Source organism: Lepidochelys olivacea (genome assembly GCF_965140295.1).
Source record: "Lepidochelys olivacea isolate rLepOli2 genome assembly, chromosome: 4".
Lineage (NCBI taxonomy): Eukaryota > Metazoa > Chordata > Testudines > Cheloniidae > Lepidochelys > Lepidochelys olivacea.
In genome coordinates this window covers 64,565,476-64,592,706 of record NC_140414.1, presented here as the reverse complement: position 1 = coordinate 64,592,706, position 27,231 = coordinate 64,565,476, and the positions used below count along the sequence as shown (strand labels likewise).

Sequence of the window (27,231 nt, the reverse complement as noted above, 5' to 3'; positions counted from 1 at the left end):
GAGGCATATTGCGCATGTGCTAATAAGAAGAGTAGGTTTTAACTTCTCACAGTGAGAACCTTTACTACTTAATTCACCTTAACCAGAAAGTGCAAGTGCTTTTTGGAGCTGTGGTGCTCGTCATAGCAAATAAAAGTATAAAGGCAGTTAACCCTTTAAAACAGGTGGGCTGCTCTATATCCAGGCACCAGTCTCTTCTTTTCTGCCCTGATTTACACCCCTGGTTGCCACATACTGCTCAGTGGGATTGTACTGGGTATAACTCAGCTCGCAATTTCAACAATGCTTCAACAATGGGACTGGAGTCATAAATCAGCCAAGCCTCATTTGAACAGAGGCTCTTGTTTTGGATTATTTAAAGCAGTTTTTAAAGGCCTTTCCTGCTGGGTGAGGAAGAATGTGCTGCATTCTTGAAGGGACCTTTAAAATCCCACTCAATGCTGCACTGTTTAGAACTCTCCCTCCTTCAAAATGCTACCAGCTTGTGACAGCCCTGGAGATACGTGGATCCACAAGAGAAAAAAAAAATCACGTCCCTTTCCCTAAATAAAAGTTTTCAGCTACTTTAGCCTTGTAAGTGCAAGTTCATCTTCTTCCCCAGCTGAAGCTCGCCCCCTCCCTTGCAGCGGCAGCCCTGATTGCTGCTTTCTGCTCCAGGTACCTCCCCCTCCTCCTTTTGTTTTAGTGTCAGGCAGCAGCGGAGTTTCCTGTTGACACCGGAATATTGTGAATGGGCAGGAAAAGCAAACGCCACCTTCTTTCATTTTCCCTTGGCTTTCCCTTCCCTCCCCAACCTGGTGGTGTGGTGTGGGTGCGCCTCTCTCTCTCTCCTCCCAACCTGCGTCTGGCTGAGCCTTGCTGGGGAAGGGAGGAGAGGAAAAGGCCCAAAGGGGATCCTCCACGCCTGGGCTTAAACTTCAGAGAAGAGGGCGGCGGAGAGAGATTTGCAGGAAGCTGCCGGGGCGGAGGAGAGGCGCAGGTGCAGAGTGGGGCGGCTCGGAAGGGCTGCTCTGCCCCGGGGCCGGCAGCGCAGCCCCCCCCCCCGCCCCCCCAGCGGTGGGGCGTTCGCTGCTCCCTCACTGAGCGAGACAAAGAACCCCCGGTCGCGCGCTCTCTGCGCTTGGGCAGGGGGGTGCCTGCTTTCTGAATGCCCCCTCCTCGCTGATGGCTGAAGCCTGGAGGCTGGAAGACGAAGAAGGGGAGCTGAGGGAGCTCGGCAGAAGGCGCAGAAGGGGTAACCTGACCTCGGCGGCAGGTAAGCAGGAGGTTTTCAGCTGAATGCGGGGACAAAGCCATTAAGCCCCGGAGTTCCGTTCAGTCCACCTACCAGTCTCACGGGCGGGTGCCCACGGGTGGGGCTGTGTTCGCTAATAACAAGCGGGGCTTCAGATTAAGTAGAAATGTGTTAATCTGTGATTGACCGTTACTTAACAAATGGGATTTTTCCTTACATTTTTGTTTAAAATCCTACCTGGAAATGGTTTTTTTAAAGGGTGGGAGGAGAGCAGGAAGGGGGGTCAGGGCAAGGTACAGTCACTTAACTGTGTTGTTCGCTTAATAGGCTCAACTGAATGCTTATCTCCTTGATGAATCAAAGGATAGTCATTAATATTCAAAGGAAAGGTGCAGGGTCCAGCTTCCAACAGTTTAACTCTCAGAGTGCTGTTTGCCTAAATTGGATGGTTAAATATAAATTGTATTGATTAATACTTAAAATGCCCTAAGGATCGCCACCCCAACAGGCAAACCCCACATTGCGAGGTGCCAGTGGGAAGCCCTAGATTCTGCATGTGCAATGGATTCTGTTGTGCAATGGAACTCCTCAGGGGCACAGGGGTCTGTCAGCCTGGGGATGTAGGCCTAAGTGTCAACAATGTGCTTAATGCTGTACCAGACACAACATTACAAACAGCCCCTGCCCTGAAGAGCTTACGGTCCCAGAGAAGATGGGGTGCATTGGGAGACCCATGTGAGGGAATAACTTTTTTATCAAAAAAGGAGGACTTGTGGCACCTTAGAGACTAACAAATTTATTTGAGCATAAGCTTTCGTGAGCTACAGCTCACTTCATCAGATGCATGCCGTGGAAAATACAGTGGGGAGATTTTATATACACAGAGAACATGAAACAATGGGTGTTACCATACACACTGTAACGAGAGTGATCAGGTAAGGTGAGCTATTACCAGCAGGGGGGAACCTTTTGTAGTGATAATCAAGGTGGGCCATTTCCAGCAGTTGACAAGAATGTGTGAGGAACAGTAGGGGGAGAAATAAACATGGGGAAATAGTTTTACTTTGTGTAATTTGACACATTCACTCCCAGTCTTTATTCAAGCCTAAATTAATTGTATCCAGTTTGCAAATCACATTTTTATTATGTTTGTTTACTTTCTGCATTTCTCTCAGTGTAGACAATGGAAACTGTCTAGTCATTTTCACTTGACAAAACTAGCTATATATGTCAGTTTTAAGGACTTGCTCCAGCAAGTCATTCTTTGTGTAGAAGGAATAATTATGTACATTTTAAAACTCTTTCCATTGGATTTTTTTTAAACTAGTAGAAAATATTTATGTTAATCTTAGATTTTGTAAAATTGTGTGTGTGTTCTCATTCTGGAGCTAAATTTGATCTCAGAGTTCACTTTAAGGTATAAAATGATTATACAAAAAATAGAGGGCTGGATTCTCTGTTGCCCTGTACTTTGTATAGTTGCTTATACTAGTGCAAAGGGAGTGTAAATTGCTACTATGTGTTTTAGTGGTGTTCTGCACCTACTTTGCACTAGTGTAAATGACTATATGCATTGCAGTGAATGAAGATTCAGGCCAAGTCTACACTAGGAGCACTTTACCGCTATAGAAATACCTTGTATCAGTGATACTCAGACTGTGGCTCTCAAATGTGTCTCCTGTGTCTCTTTGCAGCACATGATATTGAAACACTGTGTGATTTTAATTAATAAATCTAAGTTATTAACCAATCAGGATGCTTTTACTATGTTATCAACCAGTTAAGTTATCAGCTTGCACTAAGTTATTAATTTACTAGCTGTGAGAATAATCTATAAAAACTAAATATTTTCCCTGTCATTCACACTACTGTGGCTCTTTTGGGTAATGCTGATCGCTAATTTGGCTCCTGAACCAGAGGTCTGAGTATCACTGCCTTATACTATGCCAGTAAAGTATTCCTAGTGTGGGCGCAGCTATCCTGGCAAAGCTGCAGTTTGTACACTTACAAACCAACAAAATATATTTCCATTGATAAGACAGTGTAGGCAAAGTAAGAAAAATGCCAGCATAGTAAAACCACTGCCTACAAATGAAATAAGCTATACCAATAAAAGCGCATCTTTGCCAGTGAAGTGAGCTGTCGCTCACGAAAGCTTATGCTCAAATAAATTGGTTAGTCTCTAAGGTGCCACAAGTACTCCTTTTCTTTTTGTGAATACAAACTAACACGGCTGTTACTCTGAAGCTTTGCCAATATAGCTGTGTTTACACTACAGAATTCTGCTGGTACAGCTGTGTTGGTCAGGGACATAGTTATGCTGGGAGAAGTCTAGACATATCCTGAGGCCCAGTATTTTTAAAGACGTGTTTGAGAAAATCACTTGAGCTGTATATACCAAGTTTTCTTCTCCTCGCACCTCCCAATATATATATATATATATATATATATATATATATATATTTTTTTTTGGATTAAAAAAATAACTGCAACTTACAGGCAAAAGGTCTAATGATGGAAATGATCATGTAAGTAAGGGTGAAACAAACAATGGGACTATTTAAATTGAGAAATAGGGTAGTGAGTTATGCTGTATCTACCAATTTAAAACTTTACATTTTGTTGAAAGCAATACAGGCAACATGTGGTCTGCAATATTAAATGTGATGGATACACATAGGCCACAGTTATAAAATAAAAGTTCAGTTCATACATGGAAATACAGATGTGGGAATGAGCACTACCTCAGTCCCAGATGTATAAGGTGTGGTTCACTTATAAGTAGTGTTGAGAACCTAGAGACGTGTGGATTTTAAGAAGTTAAATACATAAAAATGGAAGAGAAAGGGAGGGGTATGTGCATGGAAATAAAGAACTGGTATGAAAGGTAAAAGCACAGGTATGCTTCCTAAGGGTCTGACCCAGTAAACACTTGATCTGTGAGGACATGTACTTCCATGAGTTTCCCCATTGTGTTTGCAGGATGGGGCCTTAAAAGAGTAATGAAGCAACAAACTATACTTCTTACGCTGCATTACCCACATTATATGTTATGGAGAAAAGGGACAATCTCTTCTTGGAAATACCAAGCAAGCCTTATAATAAGTATACTGTTGAGAGGGCAGGAAAAGATAGTGAACAGTTGGAAATTTTGGAAAATGCTGGTTTGTCAAATCAACACGTTCCATTGGAACGTGTTGATTTTGATGAATATTCAGCAGAAGCCAGGCAGGTTTCTGACAGATTCTAGAATGGTGATTCTAAAATGAAGTATTGCAAACTTCCAGGTCTGTGAAAGTTTTTGGAGGTTCATCCTGATTCTGGACAAATTTTTTTTCCCAAGGCTTGAAGTTTTTTGCAGGCCTGAAAGTCTGTTTCCTGGCTAGCTCTAAAAATGAATATTCTATGAGGGGAAAAGAATCTAGTCCTGCAATGAGCTCCATTTGGCCAATAATAGAGAATGAGGATCATGAGACAGCCTCTATAATTTAATGTGTTCAAAATCTCATACTTCAAACTACATTTAGTGTTCAGAGTAACAGCCGTGTTAGTCTGTATTCGCAAAAAGAAAAGGAGTACTTGTGGCACCTTAGAGACTAACCAATTTATTTGAGCATGAGCTTTCGTGAGCTACAGCTCACTTCATCGGATGCACACCGTGGAAGCTGCAGAAGACATTATATACACACCGAGACCATGAAACAATACCTCCTCCCACCCCACTGTCCTGCTGGTAATAGCTTATCTAAAGTGATCATCAAGTTGGGCCATTTCCAGCACAAATCCAGGTTTTCTCACCCTCCGCCCTCCCCCCCCTCCCCCACACAAACTCACTCTCCTGCTGGTAATAGCCCATCCAAAGTGACAACTCTCTTCACAATGTGTATGATAATCAAGTGGGCCATTTCCTGCACAAATCCAGGTTCTCTCACTCCCTCACCCCCCCTCCAAAAACCACACACACAAACTCACTCTCCTGCTGATATTAGCTTATCCAAAGTAGGGAGAGTGGTCGCTTTGCCCTTTGTTTGCCCACTTGCTTAACCACAAATGTCTGTAATTTGCAATGCATTGTGTCATCTTCAGTGTGGATTAGAGAGGTCCTATTGAAGTTGCTTTTGATGTTTATAAGATTGTCATAGGACTCCTGGAAATGATTTTATTCCCACAGGGTGGCTGACAGTAAATGTGGTAAATAAGTTTTTTGCTACATGGATCAATAGCCTTTCTATACTTTTTTTTTTTTACTCTGTTTCTTTTTATGATTTTTTTTTCAAGTGTTTCAGACTCAGTTTAGTGGAATTTCTTCAGTTCAGCTGGTCAATTTTAGGCTACTGAAAAAATTCATAGCTTTCTACTTATGTCTAGACCCAGTTCAGAACAACCCTATTTCCTTTACACTCCTACACCAAACCTGTGCTAACTTGCTTTGGAAGCTTAGACCAATAAGCTGGGTCCAATAGAATAAATCAAGATTGCATCAGAAGCATACCATCTCACTAGTCAATGTACAGTGTGACAGGGCAAGGCCAGATGGGTATAGAAAAGTAGTGGGAGACAGATATATTAGCTCCAGGCTAAACAGATCCCTGGTACCAGGATAAGTGAAGGTGGATCACGGGTATCTCCTGAGCACTCTGCAAGCTTTTGGTTTCGGACCCCAGTTTGTGGGTTTTCTCTGGGCGCTGTACGCCTCCACAGAGTGTCTGGTCAGGCTCAACTGGACCCTGACCGAACCGGTCAGCTTCAGGCGAGGAGTACGGCAGGGGTGCCCCATCTCGGGCCAACTGTACACTCTGGTGATCGAGCCCTTCCTCTGTCTCCTCCGAAGGAGGTTGACAGGGTTGGTGCTGTGGGAGCTGGAGCTGCGGCTGGTCCTGTCGGTGTACGCTGATGACATGCTCCTCGTGGTCCAGGACCCGGGTGACTTGGCACAGGTGGAGGCTTGCCAGGCCATCTGTTCGGCAGCCTCCTCCACCCAGGTCACGAGTTCTGGCCTGGTGGTCGGTGACGGCTGGCAGGCGAGCTCCCTCCCACCCGCCCTTCAGGCCATCTGGTGAAGCGCAGGTCCGCTGCTCTATCTCAGCATTTACCTTTCTGCCATACATCCCTCTCTGCCGGAGAACTGGCACAATTTAGAGGGCGGGGTGATAGAGCAGCTCCGGAAATGGACAGGACTACTCCAGTGCTTCTCCCTTCAAGGGAGTTTTCTCACTTCACTCCCACCTGGTTTTATAGATGGCCATTTTAGCTAGGGCCAGGAGGAGGTTGACCAGGAGATCCCATGACTTTGTGGGGCCACGGATAGGGAGTTCATAAATAAGAAGGTGAGGGGAAAAGTGCAACCAAAAATGTAATAAAATATTTGTGAGGAGCCGGAATAGGAGCTGCAGCCTGGCACACTCCAGATGTGTGTGTGCCAGGGTTTCCCTCACACCGCAGAAGGGGCTGGTGTCTGGGATAGAGGTGAACCGTGCCAAGAACACGCCCGTGCTCACAGCTCCGTTGAAAACAGTTTCCAGGTTCGGAGGAGGTCCTGGTAGAAGACCGGCAGCCCAGAGAGGGTTCTATTCCCATCTTGCAGGGCTGATAAATGATGATTTTCACAAGTGACCTTGTCTGCATACAAACTTATATTGATGTAACTAAAACACTTAAACTGCTGTAGGTTTGTATGTGGGTGTCTAGTCAAAGGAAGCACTGGCACTTTTAGATAAGACAGTAGGGTGATTGTCTATACAGCATTGAGAACTAAGGCCTAAAGTTGCACCAGTTTTTTTTTTTTTTAAATCAGTATGGATAAACCGGGTGCAAAACCTGAATGTTGAATGCTCTTATACTGGCTTACACCTGCCTTTACAATGTAAGCAAAATTGATATAAACCAGATGTAAAACAATTTAAGAGTGCCTACGTGAGGGGTTTGTGCCTGTTTGATTAATCTATTTTAGTTTAAGCCTTTGTAATTTATGTGTATATAGGCAAGGCTTGTGATATGTACTCTTGTTTAGAGTTGGTTTTAACCTGTTTAAAAACCATGTTCTACCCTAGGTTCTTACTTTGGCTAGAATGTGTCTTTTAAACATGATTATCAGGTGATTTGGCACATTCCATGCTATTCATCCAGCTTGTATACAGTACTGTTAGCTGACTTGGAATTTGGCCTGCATATTGGGATTAATGCTCCTATTATAGGATCTTTAATGACCACAAGAACTCTCAGCAAGGGTTGACTGGAAAAGAATTCTGATTTGCGAAAAATTTAAACATTTCAAAATTTGTTTTAATTCCACATCGGAGAGAGAACCACCTCAGAATAGCCTGGTTAGGACACTCAGCTGGAGTATGGAAGACTCGGGTTCAAGTCCCTGCCCTGTCTGAATCAGATCCCTAATCACTAAGCTGTTGGCTATTTTGAGGGTCTCTCTCTCAATTCCATCTTGTTGACATAGATATATTTCCATGAAACAGTTCAATTTAAAGAAAACCGTGTTTTTGACCGAAAAAAGTTTTCAGATTTTTCTACCAGCTCCACTCACAACTATTGCCTTTGTGAAAATTGGTGGTTTCACAGGTTCCTGTCAACTGTTCAGTCTTTTCCAATTTGTGTGCTTTTGCAGTTCTGTTTTGGGTTAAAGTAAACCCAAATAATTTTATTAGCATATGTTATTAATGTTTTACCTATCTCTACTCTGTGTCCTATTAACTGAGTTTGGGGCGTACATTAATTTGTATAGATTAACATTGAGTAAATTTTCAATTTGTATGCTTTTTAAAAACAAAACAAAAATATATTTACATGGTGATACGTATAAATATATGCTCACATAATCTAAGTAATCCATTCTTTCCCTTTTACATAGAGAAACATGCAAAAAAAAAAAGCCACTTAATTAGTTTTGTTGCTAAGAGTACAACATTTGTTTTGAATTTTAGGAGGCCCTTTTGTGCTAATATTAAAGTGGTTTTAGTTGTTTTAAGAAGGCAAACTCAAAATTTATCATGTGCTATCTATGTCCCTATATTGAAATGGGAGCACTTTTAGTTTCTTCTTATTTTGAAATATTAGTTTGTGGCCACAGAACTTAATATTTTGGATGGAGCTCAGCTGGCTCATATCTCAGCAATTTTTGGGTAGACCAATATAATTTAACAATTCACTTTTCTGCCTCTCTAGCCAGATCCCTTTCAGAGTATCCTTAGATCCTATAAGCTTTGCTAATTTAGAGTAAGGCTTAAAATAAGGTGTGAGAGGCCTTAACGGTTTTCAGGATAACCAAGTCTATGAGTATGTTTACACCGGCAGAGTTACAGCACCAGCGGGTACGGTGCTGCTCAGAGAGCACTGAAGGGAAACCACTGTTGTGTGTTTACACTGTCAGCTGCCTGCACAATAGCATGTTCACCCTTGCAGCGGTATTCGGAGTGGAGCACTCTGGGCAGCTATCCCACAGAGCATTTCTTCTGCTGCTGCTAAGAGTTGTGGGAAGGCAGGGGGGTCACAGGGCATCTTGGATCCTGAGTGCTTAAGGAAAAATACAATACGAATGACAACCCATTCTGTTACCTAAAGGCTCAGCGTCTTTTGTTCTCATTTGGCTGTTGGGAAAAATACAGTTCCATTTCACCTTAGAAAACTTTAATGGACTAACTTCACACACAATCAATACTTGTTAGAAAATCCTTTAAATATAAACACCTTCCCTTGTTAAGGTATGTTTATTTGGACTGGCTGGGTGATTTGAGACTCTGCTTCACAAACACTGAAGAGACCAAAGGCTATTCAAATAGCTACCTACTATGTACTTCTGTGATATCTTGAGGGAGAGAAGTATTTTATTTGGATGCTGTAGCAGGGTGGACTCACCCCTACCTACTTTCTAGCCCACAATTGGAGACCACCTTCTGGTAAAACACCTCATGCAGTTTATTTTAGTGTTCTTTGCCACCACTTTCACAGACTATGCATCCTCATCCCAGCAGTAACATGGAGCCTTCAACACCTGACACGAGGTTTCTTATGGCTCTGGCGCTACAAGTATACTTCACTCTCTTCCTCTCTCTCATACTTCCTTCCAGTGCCTCTTGTACCAGCTGAGCTAATGAATTAATGACAGGTTTCAGAGTAGCATTCGTGTTAGTCTGTATTTGCAAAAAGAAAAGGAGTACTTGTGGCACCTTAGAGACTAACAAATTTATTTGAGCATAAGCTTTCATGAGCTACAGCTCACTTCATCGGATGCATTCAGTGGAAAACACAGTGAGGAGATTTATATAGCTAGAGAACATGAAACAATGGGTGTTACCATACACACTGTAATGAGAGGTTTCAGAGTAGCAGCCGTGTTAGTCTGTATTCGCAAAAAGAAAAGGAGGACTTGTGGCACCTTAGAGACTAACCGATTTATTAGAGCATAAGCTTTCGTGAGCTACAGCTCACTTCCTCAGATGCATATCGTGGAAACTGCAGCAGGCTTTATATATACACAGAGAATATGAAACAATACCTATTCCCACCCCACTGTCCTGCTGGTAATAGCTTATCTAAAGTGATTTCCAGCACAAATCCAGGTTTTCTCACCCTCCACCCCCCCACACAAATTCACTCTCCTGCTGGTGATAGCCCATCCAAAGTGACAACTCTTTACACAATGTGCATGACAATCAAGCTGGGCTATTTCCTGCATAAATCCAGGTTCTCACATCCCCCCCACCCCCATACACACACAAACTCACTCTCCTGCTGGTAATAGCTCATCCAAACTGACCACTCTTCAAGTTAAAATCCAAGTTAAACCAGAACATCTGGGGGGGGGGGTAGGAAAAAACAAGAGGAAACAGGCTACCTTGCATAATGACTTAGCCACTCCAAGTCTCTATTTAAGCCTAAATTAATAGTATCCAATTTGCAAATGAATTCCAATTCAGCAGTTTCTCGCTGGAGTCTGGATTTGAAGTTTTTTTGTTTTAAGATAGCGACCTTCATGTCTGTGATCGCGTGACCAGAGAGATTGAAGTGTTCTCTGACTGGTTTATGAATGTTATAATTCTTGACATCTGATTTGTGTCCATTTATTCTTTTACGTAGAGACTGTCCAGTTTGACCAATGTACATGGCAGAGGGGCATTGCTGGCACATGATGGCATATATCACATTGGTGGATGTGCAGGTGAACGAGCCTCTGATAGTGTGGCTGATGTTATTAGGCCCTGTGATGGTGTCCCCTGAATAGATATGTGGGCACAGTTGGCAACGGGCTTTGTTGCAAGGATAAGTTCCTGGGTTAGTGGTTCTCTTGTGTGGTATGTGGTTGTTGGTGAGTATTTGCTTCAGGTTGCGGGGCTGTCTGTAGGCAAGGACTGGCCTGTCTCCCAAGATTTGTGAGAGTGTTGGGTCATCCTAGCTGAGCTATTATGAGCGGGGGGGGGGGGGACACCCTTTTGTAGTGATAATCAAGGTAGGCCATTTCCAGTAGTTGACAAGAACGTCTGAGGAACAGGGTGTGTGTGTGTGTGTGTGTGAAACATGGGGAAATAGTTTTACTTTGTGTAATGACCCATCCACTCCCAGTCTCTATTCAAGCCTAAGTTAATTGTATCCAGTTTGCAAGTTAATTCTAATTCAGCAGTCTCTCACTGGAGTCTGTTTTTGAAGTTTTTTTTTGTTGAAGTATTGCCACTTTTAGGTCTGTAATCAAGTGACCAGAGAGATTGAAGTGTTCTCCAACTGGTTTTTGAATGTTATAATTCTTGACATCTGATTTGTGTCCGTTTATTCTTTTACGTAGAGACTGTCCAGTTTGACCAATTAATGAGTGGCTTTTAATTCCCGCCCACCCATTCCTGTCTATCAGCTGGGAGGCTGATAGTCAGGTGTGCTCTGGGGCAACTAATTGGCTCAGTTGCTGTTGACCAGCACTTTGTGAGAGCAGATGTATTTGTGGCCCACCACAATAATATCACTGGCTATTCTAACCCTGTTGAAAAAAGGAATGCTCCCAAAGTGAGTAAACAATTACAAAACAGGCAATCATTTTGCCTATTCAAACTCTGTAAGTGATTGTAAAATTCCAGGCGTAAATTGACAAAAGCATAAAATGACACCAGTCTGTCAATTTTAACAGTCACTAAGCAGTATTGGAAGCTCCTAAGCACAAAGCAGTCTTTAAACTTCGTAACTTGGAAGTAACACATTTCCTCCTCTTTGGCAGGAGATATAGTGCTGTGAAAAGATGAAAAGAATGCATCTGCCCAGTAATGCATTAAGCTCTTTGGGTGAATATTTATCCTTGAGGCAGTTCCAAGTGATTGCTGATCACTAGAGATCTTCCAGTTATCATGAGAAGTGCATATTCTATAGCTTGTCAAAGAGGGAAACAATGAACTACAACCACCTTTTTTTAAAAAAAAATGTAGATAAGCTTCTACTTATGCCAAAAGAAAAGGAGTACTTGTGGTACCTTAGAGAGTGCTACTCTGAAACCTACTTATGCCAAGTATCAGAGGGGTAGCCTTGTTAGTCTGTATCCACAAAAACAATGAGGAGTCCGGTGGCACCTTAAAGACTGACAGATTTATCTAGGCATAAGCTTTCGTGGATAAATTTCTGTATCTATGCCTTTATGTCAGTATGTTTATGCCTGTATCTGTAATTTGCACTCCATGCATCTGAAGAAGTGGGTTTTTTACCCACAAAAGCTTACGCCCAAATAAATCTGACAGGTTTCAGAGAAGCAGCCGTGTTAGTCTGTATCCGCAAAAAGAAAAGGAGAACTTGTGGTACCTTAGAGACTAACCAATTTATTTGAGCATAAGCTACAGCTCACGAAAGCTTATGCTCAAATAAATTGGTTAGTCTCTAAGGTGCCACAAGTCCTCCTTTTCTTTTTCCAAATAAATCTGTTAGTCTTTAAGGTGCCACCGGACTCCTCGTTGTTCTTCTACATATGGTGTAAACAGAAAGAGGAAACAATGAAAGTTTGAGCCTGTCTCATGCCCAGCACCTTGTTCTGGTTTAGCGCTCCGTCTGTACCCCAAAAATGACAGAGCTGCAGATCAGTTCTGTCTACACTACAATATTGCACCATTTCAAGGTTAAACATTGCAGCTTAGTCTTTCTAGTACCATTTTGTTCCTAAAGCTTTATTATTGTCCACACAAATAAGTTTGCCAGAGTAAACTAATAAAATGCATGCACACACAGCACTTATTCTGTACCTATGTGGAGGGGGCATCTATTGTGTAATTCCCAGCACAGTTCTTGCAGCAGGTGCACAGCATAGGCAAAGGCACATACCTGGCAACATATTATGTATATTATAGCAGGAGTTGGTACCAAAATCCTCTATAGTTAGGTTGCCTAACACTTTGCACCAGAAAAGATATATTACATGTCAGTGTTTGCCACCGGATTTTGGAATTTGAGAGTTAGAAAACACTGTGGCAAGAGAAGTGCCTATGAAATTCTGCTCAGGTTTGGCTTAAACTTTTGAAAATCACTATTTCCTTTCTGTACCTCGTCTTGTCAGCTAATTGAACATTCTAATATAAGGGTGGGCCAACACTATGACCAGTGGAGCAATGCTGCAAACTCCGGGGACCAGGAAGCCTTTCTAGGAAGAGGAGAGAGAGAGCCAGGCCAGGCTCCACACAAACAACCCCTTTAGACTCCACACATGAGCCCACTGGCCCCTACCCTATTCTCTAGGGGCACCACATGGGGAAGGAGCTCTGTCTATCTCCTGAAGGGGAAAAAGAGGGAGAGAAACAGCCCAGGCTCCCCTGACCACACCCTAGACCCAGCATATGGCTCCAGCAGCCTCTTTCTCCCTTTTCCTGCTACCAGCAAACTTACTTAGTAAGCCCTGTATCCTGAGCTGAGGTTCAGAACTCAAATCCTAGTGGTGATGCATGATGGGGAGGTTGCTACAGTCAAATTTGTTTTTACTGTTTTTTCCTTTTTTAAAACCCTAAGGAATTACATTTTACACACACACACAATTTTAAAAGAATGTTACTAAGTTGCAAAGTCAAGCACTTGAAAGTTAGAAATCCCAGAATTAAGGTTGCCCATACCTGGTGATATGCTACCAAGAAGCATCTGATCAGATTAAAAATGTGCTTTCAGGTAATACCCATGCAAAGAATCACACGTTTTTACAAATGTATGATTTTGTACTCTGAATAAAACATTGGGTGGTGGTGTTACTTAAAAACAAGCTTTGTTACATACATTTCATAGGGTAATCTTTTATTTTCTTGAAATGTCACCCTAACTTTGATACAAATTATTGTATTTTAAGGATGAAATCTCTGCTTTTATGAGGTATCAAAACAGTGTAAATCACTTTAGTCCTCCTCAGGAGTAGCTTATAAAGCACTGTAGGAATCTATTCAAGGTGTAGAAACTTCAAAGCAACTTTACAAAAAATTGATCTGATCTTTAAAAAGCTTTTACAAAGTTTTCAGAAGCCTGATGAAGTTTTCATATAATATGATACATTTTCTATTTCTGAGATGGGTAACTCCAACAATAGATACTTCAAAACATAATTCTACTACACAGGGGTGAAAAATTTCAAAAGCTCCTAAGTGATTTAGTAGCCTAAATCTCATTGAAAGTCAATGGGATTTAAGTGCCTGTCCCATTTTTGAAAATGGGACTAGGAACTCCTGAAAATCTCTTTAGGAACATCTGAAGATCCCTAGATCTTATTGAAAGGAAGCAAATTAGAAGTTTCTAGGCCAAACCTTTTTAGTGATGTGTGTCAAAGTAATATTAAGAGAATTAAAAACGTAAGTTTCCCCACCTCCATTTTTAAACCCATGTCAGAAACTATTTCTCCAAAAAATTATTCCCCCCCCCCTTGACATATATATGACAAAAGAAGTGCCCAGGCCCATATTTTGTGAGAAATTTGAAGGGTGGAGAGGTGGAGGGAGGACAGGAGACAAAAGTCAGCAAAACTTAGTAAGTAATCTCTAAAGGTCAGGTTGTAACATCTCTCTGTAAAACACGAGAAGAAATACAGAGAGGGATAATGAGTTTACTGCACATGCCAGGGATTCCTTGCATCCCTCGGTGCCCCCTCAGGCTCCCATCCCCCACTGGAGGTACACAAAAGCCCTCTGATCACTGCAACTCATTTCCCCCCAGTTGCTTGCCAGGGGTTGTGTGCATACCCCTATTGGCCCCAGTTTTCCTCCCCACCAATTTTTATTCATCTTTCTGTCTGGGAAACAAATCATTCAGCATGTGAATATGTAAACTATTAGGAGGACTAGCAGAGATGAGCAGGGGTATAGTTATGTTGGAAGGTGTTAATGGATTTCATCAACCAGTTCTTTGATTTATAGACAATTGCAGAGGTGCTTGAAGCTGTGGCTGTGCTAAAAAGCTGGCATGGGCTTCATGTGTGCCCCATTTTGCCTATTTTAATTTTCTGATTCCCCCCCCCCCCCAAATCAAAAGGATTCTGGCCCTAGATGCCTAAAACGTTCCCTGAAATTTTGGAATTGATTGGATTGGATGTGGCATTCAATGTTAGCATGTTACAGACAGACAAACAACAAAGTGTCATCAAGTTGACTGTAAGGCCTTCATGAGGTCAGCCAGTAAACTCTGAAGACAAAAAATTTATCAAACGCTTTACTCATGAATCATATATTAGATTTTATTTGTTAAAAAGAGGTAGGGCCAGTTTCTGCACTCATTTATACTAGTGTAAAAGTGGGGTCACTACTGAGATCACAATTGATTGGTAGTGCCCCTTCAAGGCTTCGTCTGCACATACCAACATAATTTCCTCCTTTGACAGGATTACTGGTCTAGTGGAGAGAGGTGAAGCAATAGACATGATACATCTTGATTTTAGTAAAGTTTTTGACACAGTCCCACATGACATTCTCATAAGCAATTAGGAAAATGTGGTTTAGATTTAAACTACTATAAGGCAGTGGTTTTCAAACTGCAGGTCGTGACTCAGTACTGGGTTGCAGAATGTAAGGCACTGGGTCGTGGTGGCTCTGGTCAGCACCGCTGACCGGGCCACCAAAAGTCCTATCATTGGTGCTGCCCGGCTAAGGCAGGCTAGTCCCTACCTCTTCTGACACTGCTCTGCGCCCCGGAAGCAACCAGCAGCAGGTCTGGCCACTATGCAGGGGGCCATGGGGCTGCCCCAGCCCTGAGCGCCCCCCCCAAACCTGGAGCCCCCTCCTGCACCCCAAGCTCCTCATCCCCAGCCCAGAGCCTGAACCCCCAGCTCAGAGCCCTGACCCCCTCCCACACCCCAACCCCCCTGCCCCCTCATCCCTGGTCCCACTCACAGCCCTCACTCCTGTGCCCCAGCCCTGAGCCCCTCCCACACCCTAAACCCCTCATCCCCAGCTCTGTTGAGTTGCAGGCATCAACAATTTTCTTCAACTGGGTTGCCAGAGAAAAAGTTTGAAAACCACTGCTACAAGATGGGTGTACAACTGGTTGAAAAACCCTTCTCAAATAATAATTATTAGTGCTTCACTTCTTAAACTGAGAAGGTGATTCTACTGAAGTCCCATTGGGATTAGTCCAGGGTCAGTACTATTAAGTATTTTCATTAATGACTTGGACTGGAGAATGTGCTTATAAAATTTGCAGATGACAACAAGCTGGGAAGGATAGCTAGCACTCTGGAGCCCAAGATTAGCATTCAAAATGACCTTGACAAAGTGGAGAATTGGTCAGAATGCAACAAGATGAAATTCTATAAAGATAAATTCTAAGTACTACATCTAAAGAAGGAAAATCAAATGCACAACTGCAAACTGGTGAATAACTGGTTAGGTGGTGGTACTATTGAAAAGAATCTGCGGGATTCTAGTGGGTCACAAATTGAATATGAGTCAATGTGAGGCAGTTGCAAAAAATAACGTCCTGGGGTATATTAACAGGAGAGTTGTATATAAGGCCCTAGAGGTAGTTGTCTCCCTGTACTCCACATGGATGAAGGCCTCAGCTGGAGTATGGTGTTCAGTTCGAGTCACTACACTTTAGAAAAGATATGGAGGGAGTCCGGAGAACAACAAAAATGATAAAAGATTTAGAAAACTTGACTTATGAGGAAAGTTTTAAAAAACTGGGCATGTCTCGTCTTGAGAAAAGAAGACTGAGGGGGGACCTGGTAACAGTCTTCAAATTTGTGAGGGGTTGTTAGAAGAAGGACAGGGATCAATTGTCTCCATGTCCACTGAAGATAAAACAAGAAGTAATGGGATTAATCTGCAGCGAGGGAGACTGAGGTTTTTATCAGGGTAATTAAGCTTTGGAATAGGCTTCCAACAGTGGCGTAGCCAGGGGGGCAAAACAGGGGGAGCGGAGATAAAAAAAAAAAAAAAAAAGCGCCCCCCCTGCTACTCATCTGGCGGCCCTCCGGGTCTTCAGCAGCCCTTCGGCGTTGGGTCCTTCACTCACTCCGGTCTTTGGTACTGAAGGACACCCCTCCCCCCCCGCCACCACAATGCCGCCAGCGACCGGAGCGAGTGAAGGACCCGACACCGAAGTGCTGCTGAAGTACCAGGGGGTGGCGCCTTTTTTTTAATCTCCACTTCCCCTGACCTGCCGCCGAAGACCCGGAGCTCCGCCGGGTGAGTAAAAATTTTAAAGGTGCCAAGTAATTAAAAAGGCGTCACTTCTGCTTGGCGGGGGAGCGGCCGCTGCCCCGCTCCCCCCCTAGCTACGCGACCGACTTCCGAGGGAGGTTTTGAAATCGCCATGACTGAAGATTTTTAAAAACAGAGTGGACGAACACGTGTCAGGTATGGTCTAAGTTTACGTGGTCCCGCTTTACAACGGGGGGCTGGACTTGGTGTCTTCTTGTGGTTTCTTCCAGCCCTACATTTCTATGATTCTATAGTCTTTGTACTGATGTAACTCTTAGTAAAACAAAAACAGAAAACAATAAAATCACACCACAACAAAAGTTTCACTAATACAAAAGCTATAGAAACTCTTTTGGTCAACATGAGAAACTTGAAATATTGACTTCTGCAGCTAACTTAGTTGTCTTCTCCTTCATTTTCCCATTTATTCATAATCTGGAAAAGAAAAACAAGATTTCCTGCTTTTTCAGGTCCCAAATGTTTTCTCAATTTGGAATAAATTAGTCCAAAGGAAGAAAATATTCTTTCTACACTGGCAGAAGAAGCTACTGCTGTTAAAAGTGAGATGGTCACTTCAACAGTCTCTGAATTGAAGTGCTTAAGTGACTTACAACAGTTTACTGGTGTGACTTTTTCTTTAAAACATCATCAGCAAACATTTCTTGAATGGTTCATCCTTAGCTCTGAAGTTTATTATAGCTGGCATTACAGAAGGAAGATTGCTGGATGTCCCTGTCATATCCAACTCCTCTTCTTCAGCAGTTAAGGTTTGACCCTGGTACCGAGCATTGAGAATATTTGCAAGAAAATGAGCTGGAGATAGTGCTTGTCCCGTTCGTTTTTTTTAATGCTTGTAATTTAACTGTCGTTGCATATTTCTCTTTTTAAGATCTCAGTTCCTTTCAAATTTCAACAGCGTCAGCAGTAAAACAGCTATTTCCCTGCATTTTGTTCCAGGCTACAGAAATAGGCTTCAGGGTACTCAGCATGTGTTCGCCATTTCTGTTAAGCACAATGTTGAGAATTTTGGCTGTGACAGTGCCATCGATTTTTTTACAATTTTGTTCACAAACTGTCAACGGATTAGGCCAGTTCTTGATATAGTGCTCAAAACAGTCCACTGCTGAGTTCCACCGCACGTCTTGTGGGAGAGTTAGCTTGGTTCCTCCCACTTTTTCAGAGCAGCTGCTGCAAAGTGGTTGTTCCAGAAGTATTTTGCAATTTCAACAACATTAGTCTTTATTTCTTTGAAGTCTTTGGCTGGGAGGTGCATCAAATGAGCACTGCAACCGTATGTTATTAGCTTAGGACGCTCTTCACACTCTCCTAAATAATTTCTTCTCATCTTGGATACATTTGCAGCGTTGTCTGTGACCAAGCTGTGTACTAGATATTTGATTTTTTTCTTCACAGTTTGTTATAGCTTTTACTGCTCCTTCTTGTAACTATTCTATTGTACGCATTTCCTGATGTATCAATTGTTTCTGTAAGGAAGACATTCCCTTCTTCAGTTGTCACACAAGCACATACAATAGAATCATTGTGAACATTGCTCCACCCGTCAAGACTCAGGTTAACAATTTCACCCTCTTGACCTTTTGCGCACTGCTCAATTTCTCTTTCATACACTTTATCCAGCAATTTCTCTGTGACATCTGCTCTGTTGGGTGGACTGTATCCTGGTCTTAATGACTGAGAACCCACACTTCATTAACATGGTTCAATCATACAGAAGGGAGAGTTTGTTGCCTAAACAAACCGGGCAATTTTTTCATCAATTACCTCTTTTTGTAATCTGCTGGTTGTTCTCACAAACTTACCTATGGTTGTTTCTGGATGCTGGAGATTTTTTTCCCCTTTTTGCTGCAGGTGATATAATGTGGCTATGTGACATACATAATGTGACTGAAACACTATCATTGGCACATAACTCTGAAACTATAGAAAATGATGGTGATCTTGAAGGTGGATAGTCTTCAGAATCCTGTATGTTGAGGATGGATTCTCCTAAACAAAATAAGTCAATGCAGTTATTTAATTATTATTACCATTTTGCTCATTCACAGACAGTACTACTTTAAAGGTGAAATTGTAAAAGGAAGATCTGCATATTTCAGCTATTTATATTTATCACAACTGCATCTAAAATGATAGTACCATAGAGTAACAACTATATTTTTGGCTCAAACATTAGAATTCAAGAATAGTCCAGAAGGAAGACAGGCAGTCCTTAAGAAAGAAATATGAAATAAAAAAAGTTTACCAACCTGAAGATCGTGCATGTTCAGACATGTTCCTTTCATCATCTTCAACGCAGCTTCCTCTTGAGAAGGAACACTTCTCATGATGTTGTTTCATGTGGGCAACCAAGCCTTGCATTTCTTTGTTGCACTGTTTGCATTTTGCATGCATGCCTGTCTTAAAATATTCCCAAACTGGGTCTCTCTTACAGCCTGCTGCCATGATAGGTTTTCCCTTCTAGTGAGAGAATGGTATGGTAGATCTCAAATCAATGAAGGCTACACTCAGAAAGACCTCAAGACTTCTGGAATATGCTGCTCAAACAGTTTCACTTTGTTTCTCCTGCCTGTCCCTCCCTTCTCACATTTATCTCCAGATTTCTTCTACTTGTCCAGATCTATTCCGCTCCCCAACAATCTTCTATTCACTGAACTTTTTGAAACTTTGCACTTTTAGAGAGAGGTGAGGGATTGACTCTGGGTACACAAATTAACCGGCCACAACCCGATTGTCCCTCTGCAATTTCTCACCTCTCTACATTATTTATTTCATTCATTCATTCATTTTAAAACATATTTGCTGTTAACAAGCATGTTATCTCTGGAGACACAAATTCTCAATTTGAGAACTGCAAAACTAAGCATCTCTGATGGTATCTTCTAGGCTGAGTACTGAGTCCCATTGGACAGATAGAAAGATTAACCTAAATAATACGGAAGCTCCTGGAACCCCATAAGAGTGGGTCCCTAATCTGTGAACTATTGGAACTTATTTACAAAACTTTTCTTAAGCATGTCATGAATATATTCTCATACTTTAGAATTTATAATCTCTATTCCATTATGAGATATCTTTGAGCTGTAATGTATCTGAATTAAAACTATCTTTAGATTAGGTTTTTTTCCTCAAAAAGCATTTTATTGAAAAAATCTGATTTTAAATAAAACTTTTTTTTTTAAATTTGATTTTTATCCACCCTGCTTAATACACAGGCTTCCCCTTTAAGCCTGGGATCAGTCTCCTCAGTTCAAATCTTTTGTCTTCCCAGCATTCTTGTAGCTTACAGAACAGGTGGGAGAGAAGAAAAGCAAAGGTATGATGCTACTGCCCCCTATTTTATGCCCTCAGTCCATAAGCCTGAAAAACACTAGCCCATATATGTCCTGGGGGGCTTTGCTGACTCGGAGTAGAGCAATCCCCTATTGTGTTATGCTTGCGTAGCCCTCTAACAGCATTGTAAATCCCTTGTTTACAACTCCCCTGTTGATTAATAGTTGCTTAACACCCTCTTGGGGTGCATCACCACCCTTGTTGTCATGGGGGAACTAGCAGTAGAGTCTCTGAAACTTACAACATATTTCAGTAACAACCATACAGCAAAATCTCATAACTTCATACACACTAACTAATATACATATTTGGACAGAACAATGGGTTTCAGCAAATCATGACTTCTCGTATGTTATTTTACATGGCATGTTTTCTATAAAATATATCCTATTTTGAGGGCCTCAGTCCTGTATGCTGCCTTTTGTGAGCCAGGGATTCACTTGCAGGGAACAGCACAAACATTGGGACTTCATTTTGTTCAGAAATTTTTAGAATCAGCCTTCTATTCTGTGCTCACAAATCAGATAGCTAGAGATCTAAATGCCATCAGCTGGGCCTGCGGTTATTTGTAACAGTAAAATTCTGCCCAGAATTGCAAAATTATAGAAACAAAATTGGAAGCTAGGGTAAAGCCACTTTTGAAATTAAACCCTTTGTGACCGAGTCTCGTGCCGCAAATCATGTTAAACAGAGCTTATTTACTTCTTAATGAGCCTATAACCTCAAGAAGACCAGTGTTTTATTATTTTTATGCTACTTAGAAGTAGTACATTCCCTTGATTTTTTTTTTTAAATAAAGCTCAGTCGAGAAGTATGGTCGATGATGTTCTTTCTCTATTTTAAGCAGTAAATAAAATATGTTTTAAAACAGCTGTACCATTTCCTGTTTCAACAAAGAATTAAAGGGAGAAGGGATTTGCATTAACTTCCTGCATGACAGCATTCCAGTTGTGGGGCCTGGCCATGGAAAATCTGCCAATCAGAAGTGGGCTCTGGAGGAAAGCTCTGGTGCTGTTGTTTACATGTTCTTTGACTCCTTTTCTCCGCTGTTGCTGGCACATTCACATTCATGTTGTACCAACTTGGAATGTCCTGTCAGTATATTGCTGTTAAATGGCTGCAAAAATGGCAGGGAAACTGGGATCCCAGCAACAGATGGCAAGTAGACTAAGTGGGAACCTCTGCCTGTCCCTGAATAGCCACAGGTAAGGCGGTTACCTGGGAAATTTTAAGGATGGAATGAGCAAGGCTTTCTTTGTGTGTTTGAGCCACTGCTTTTGTGGCTCTGGTTTGAGACATTACATTTGATTCTAGCTAGCAAACTGAGCACGGTGGGGTGTGATGAAATGGAGATCAAAGTATAGCAGAAATTTAACAGATGATGTGCTGCAGGGCTGTGAGAATCGGAGCTGAGCACCTGTAAACTGAACATGAGTTGGATGTGGAAATAAGTGTCAAGTAATCAGTTTTACTGACAAACTGCAGCAAGATAGAATCAAATGCAAACCCATGCAGAAATGGGAGAGGGAAACACTTTCCCACTGTGCATTTGTTACACAGAACAATTGACACAAATATGTTCTGTTTGTCTTTGTTCTACTAGAGAACAAATTGTTGCTCAAATACAAGATTTTAAATCTCAAAATACATGTCAAATGGACAGGAGGATCTTCATGGATATCTATATTTCTTAGGGTTAGACAGGCTTTTTAGTAAACCAATAGTTTACTAATACAAATAAAGAAGCTTTAATCCTAAAGGGCGCACACAGAATGTAAGAGGCAAAATAACTGATCAGTGGGGATATAATCAGTAAGAACATGCTTCTAATTATAAATTGGATCCCTTATTATAAATAAATCAAGAAAGCTCTATCTTTGGAAAATGTGTATCTCAATAGTATATAGAAAAGGAGTACTTGTGGCATCTTAGAGACTAACCAATTTATTTGAGCATAAGCTTTCATGAGCTACAGCTCACTTCATCCGATGAAGTGAGCTGTAGCTCATGAAAGCTTATGCTCAAATAAATTGGTTAGTCTCTAAGGTGCCACAAGTACTCCTTTTCTTTTTGCAGATCCAGACTAACGTGGCTGCTACTCTGTAACCTGTCAATAGTGTATGAATCTCATTTACTTTTCTTTCAAAGAGTTCAAGTATCTTTAGTATATTCAAGTATATTAGATAAAATATTTGCCATGCTTGAATGATAATTTTAACTCTTTTTACTTTAGACAGGATAGCTCTACTTGTTTTTAATGTAATATATTCATTTTTTTGCATATAAGAATATTTGAAAAGTCAAATGAAAATTCATATTTTAAAAATGCTTGTGGGTCTATATAAGAAACAAATATATGCACTTTTCAGTACAATTTAGCTAAGTCCTTGACTGCACCTAATAGACTTCATTTAAATTTGCTGCTCAATTTCATTAGACACCAGTAAACTCCCTCTTCTAATACTACTCTAAATAATCAAAGCCCTGATGGAGAGCATAAAAGAACTCCACACCTAAAACTGCAAGGAAAGCAAGAGTTAATGTTAGAGCAGTACTGAATTCAGTGTATTTGCAGATGTTGCAACAACTGACTGCTGATTTTTTTCCCCTCCATCCTGTCAGGGAACTCTGCCAGCTATGAATCATGGAATGATTTTTTTGCGCTGAGTAATCTGTGGTTTCCCTCCCCCCCGCTTTTCTTCTTTAAACTAAAGTCCTTTTCATTTTAGCGAGGAGCTTAATAAACAGATAAAAGAATAAGCATGCAAAAGGTTGTGTTTTGAGAAGGGGAATTTAACAAACGTAAACATTTCTAGTTATTTTATCTTGTCTCTGGCAAACCAATTAAATGCAGACAAACCGTCCCATAAAAGAATTTCTATTTTCATTCTATTTTTGAATAGTCCCTTTATAATATTTAATAGTATGGTGTGAAAGTTGTTTCAGATTTTTGTACAAGTGTTGCTAAAGAACATTAACATTTTTGTGCTGATAATGTTTCCTCTCTTCTCAGATCGCTCTGAAAGAAATAAACCAGACTACCGTTCCTCAGGGTAAGAACTCTATTCCTGTATTTATTTCTCAACTCCCTCCCCTTCCCCCCACCTCTTTGATGGTGTGGGTTAGGGAGTTTAGCCAATTCACTCTCCTTCAGTAATAGTAAGAAAGCATTAAAATTCACTTTGGATTAAAATTAGCTATTTTATTTTTCTAATGGTCTAAAATCTTAATAGATTTAACAGGTTTTCCCTATTGTCTTTTTTACTTCAAACACAAAATTGCAAAGGGCTTGTTTATGAAATACATACTGGGTTGTTTGATAAAACTATGACTTAAAAAACAAAAGGCCCCAGCAATAAATTGTTAAATGCTGAGACAGTGACTTCAGCTTCCCTAAATTTCTGAGTGTTTGCTTCTGTGACAGGAATAAGAACTCTCAGTTCATACACATGAGCATCCAAATATTACCAGAGCTTAGATGTGAGCACACCTAAAAGTTTGTGAGCTGGAAAAGGATTATGGATATTACAGATTCATAGATTCCAAGGCCAGAAGGGACCATTGTGATAATCTAGTCTGACCCCCTGTATAACACTGGCTATAGAACTTTCCCAAAATAAACATCTAATCTTCATGGAGAATACAACCCTTGGTCAATTGTTCCAGTGGTTAATTACCCTAACTGTTAAATTCAGACTGAAAAGGAGGTGTAATTTTGTATCTAACTTCAAATTCTAGCCACCGGATCATATTATATCTTTCTCTGCCAGATTGAACAACCCATTATTGAATATTTGCTCCCCATGTAGGTACAACAGACTGTTATCAAGTCACCCTATAACCTTGTCTTTGTTTCATTTGTTTGATTGTGCGCCTTATGTCCATCACTATAAGGCATGTTTTCTAATCCTTTAATCATTCTCATGGCTCTTTTCTGAACCATCTACAATTTATCAACATCCTTCTTATACAAAAGAACTCTCATTGATTCAGAATTCCCATTAATGATAGGCAGAGCTATGATTTTGTCATGGAGATCATGATGGTCACAGAAATCATGATTTTGAATTAGGTCCATCTGTGCAGGGGCAGATGGGCCAAACTGGAGTGGCATTATGACCCTGTGCACTAGATCACAATGCCAATCAAATTTGGCCTGTCTGACCCTTTGCTTCCATCTGTGAAGGGTTGGACAGGCCAAACTTGAGCTGTGCTGCAACCTTGTGCCCTAGACTACAATGCCCAGAGTAGGAAGCTAGGCCCAGCCCTGTGAGACTGGAGCTGTTGCTGTGGAGTGAATGCAGGGCTGGCTTGCTCTCCAACTCCACCACCCAGGCCTCACCTTTCCGCACCTCCCATTCCAGGATCTGTCTTTCCATCTTTTTTTTTTTTTTTTTTTTTACCCACATCTCTGCTGTGAAATTTATTAAAAAGTTCTGTGCCCAAATTGCAGTCTTAGTGATAGGCCATAAACTTTCAAACCATTAGATTCTGATTAAAATCCTGAAAAGTCTGATGCCCCTAAAGTTTATCTGAATCTTGTCTGGTCACCATTTTCCTCTTTTTCCCCTCATCCATTTTCCATTGCTATCTTTTCCTCAGCTCTATTTTTTTTTAATTTCTGCCTATCACCTTATCTCCAACTCCCACTCCTGAACTCCCTCTTGCTACCAGAGAGTAAATGGAGCAGTGGAGGATAATGCCATTTGAAACAAAGCTAAACTCTTTTGAGCCTGTCAGCTACAACTGCTGTCTCATGTTCCTTTCCTTCAATTCTATTCTAGACCCTGTCCAATTTGTTTTTTCTCCCCCATACTCCAAGAATACAGTTCTTTCCCCTAAGTCTCTAATGACCTCTTCTTTGTTAAATTTTGGGCAAGTTGTCCATTCTCATCCTCCTTCACCAATTGGTTGCTGAGGCCAGGACTTACTCCTAATGCACGGACATGACACAGAACAGTTTGTCCCAGACTGCGTTGACTGTGAAGTTTTAGACAGCACCGTGTCACCAAAGTCACTTGACAGCTATTTTCAAACATGATAAATAGAGCTTGTTGAAAATTTTCTGACGGAACAGTTTTCCATCAGAAAATGCTGGTTTGATGGAATCGAAGTGTTTTGCTGGCAGGCAGACTGGCAGGATAAACTTGCCTGCCTGCTTTGCTGATTTCCTGCTAGCCCACCTGCCAGCCAAGTAGGCTGGCAGGAAATCAGACATACTGGCTGTTCTGCCTGCTTCCTGGCTGGATGCCTGGTTGGCAAGAGGGCCGGGTTTCCAGATTGCTGTGGGCATTAAGCCGGGCATGCTAGAAAGCTTTCCTTCTCCCAGCAGACAGGCAGGACTCCACAACTGTATGGGTGGCTTACTGACTGCCCAGCTCACTGACATGACATATCATGTCCTTTATATATTATTCCAATTACAGCAGGAACTTTCCGATTACCAATCATAATTTTTTATTTATTTTATAATTTAAAAATAATTCTTAAACCCTAATATAAAAATAATATAAATACAATATTATATTTTGTAATATAAAAGCTGAAATATTTTGACTAGATTATGACAATGACATAGTCTGGTATATAAATTGAAACATTTGATTTTTGTATTCTGTTGTCATTATCTATATTATAATTTATATTAAAAATCATATCAGTTATATTGAAATGAAATTATTTCATGTTCATGTTAAAAATCAATGTTTCATTTTTTTTCTCAAATGAAATTTTGGAATTCCAGTTCTGAAGATGTTTTGAAGTTTTCGTTGTTCCAATTTGGAATGAAGAAAAATTTGAAATGTTTGAATTTTGAACTGAATGGAAATTCCTAATGACTGGCCCTAAGCAGGGCTGGCTCCAGGCACCAGCAAAAGAAATGGGTGCTTGGCGCGGCACGTTTCCAGGAGCGGCATTCAGGTGCTGGCCATGCCTCCCCTAGAAATGTGCCCCACCCCCACCCCAGCTCGCCTCCAGCTGCTTCCCTGAGTGCACCGCTGCCACTCTGCTTCTCTCCCCTCCCTCCCAGGCTTGCCACATGCCAAATAGCTGTTTTGTGCTGCAAGCCTGGGAGGGAGGGAGGAGAAGCTGAGCGGCGGCGTGCTCGGGGGAGGCGGCGGTGGTGGAGCGGAGGCGAGCTGGGGCAGGGAGCGGTTCCTCTACCCCCACTCCCCCCGTTACTTCCTGCGCTTCCCCACCACCCTCGCTCACCTCCGCTCTGCCTGCTCTCCTGAACGTGCTGCCTCTCCCTCGCCTGAGAAGCAAGGGGGAGAAGTGGAGCGGCAGCGTGTTCAGGGGAGAAGGTGGAGCGGAGGTGAGCTGGGTCAGGGAGTTGCCGGGGGGGAGCCTCAGGAAGCAATGGGGGGGAACGCAGCACGCCTGAGGGAGGAGGCGGGGCTGGGGATCTGGGGAAGGAGTTGGGAAGGGGCGGAGTTGGAGGGGGGGGCACAAAAAAAAAGTGGGGGCGGCCAAAATTTTTTTTTGCTTGGGGTGGTAAAAATCCTAGTGCCTGCCCTGGCCCTAATGAGAACATAAGAATGGCCATGCTGTCAATCCAATGGTCCATCTAGCTCATATCCTGTCTTCTGACAGTGGCCAATGCCAGGTGCTTCAGGGGGAATGAGTAGAACAGGTAGTCATCAAGTGATCCATCCCCATGATATCCATCCATGATACAATGTTGTTTAAAGCTGCCCTCATTTCGATGAGTAACACTTTCAGAAATTTCACCTGCATAACACAGATAAATTAACTGTTTTAATTGCCCACCCATCTCCATCTTTCAGGTTTAAATTCTTCTCCCATTCAATGTGTGGTTATGTGTTTTCTTTTGTTTGCATTTTAATTCAGATCCGGTGAACAGCAGCCATTTTTCACAATGATCACATAAACACTGATAGAATTAGAGACTTTCCATAAAATTTGCTGTTTTCCCCCCAGAACAATATAAGACCTTGAGTGCACTGTGGCTTAAGCTGTCTTATAAACTACATCTCAGTTTTAGGGCAAGTT

General features: G+C 41.7%; 1 protein-coding gene across 5 annotated transcripts in view; it reads left to right on the top strand.

Annotated features, from left to right (window-relative positions):
* The first annotated feature begins 713 nt into the window (after positions 1-713).
* Positions 714-27,231, top strand: part of SH3D19 (SH3 domain containing 19) — a 120,434-nt gene continuing 93,916 nt past the window's right edge. For 3 of the 5 annotated variants that reach the window (XM_084626278.1, XM_084626279.1, XM_084626277.1), the window contains exons 1-2: positions 714-1,255; positions 23,234-23,273. In XM_084626278.1, the coding sequence (XP_084482404.1) occupies positions 1,165-1,255; positions 23,234-23,273 (131 nt within the window). In that variant the 5' untranslated portion in view covers positions 714-1,164. Of the gene's footprint in view, positions 1,256-21,262; positions 21,426-23,233; positions 23,274-27,231 lie in introns of those variants that run through there. The other 2 variants (XM_084626281.1, XM_084626280.1) reach the window with 1 other exon arrangement.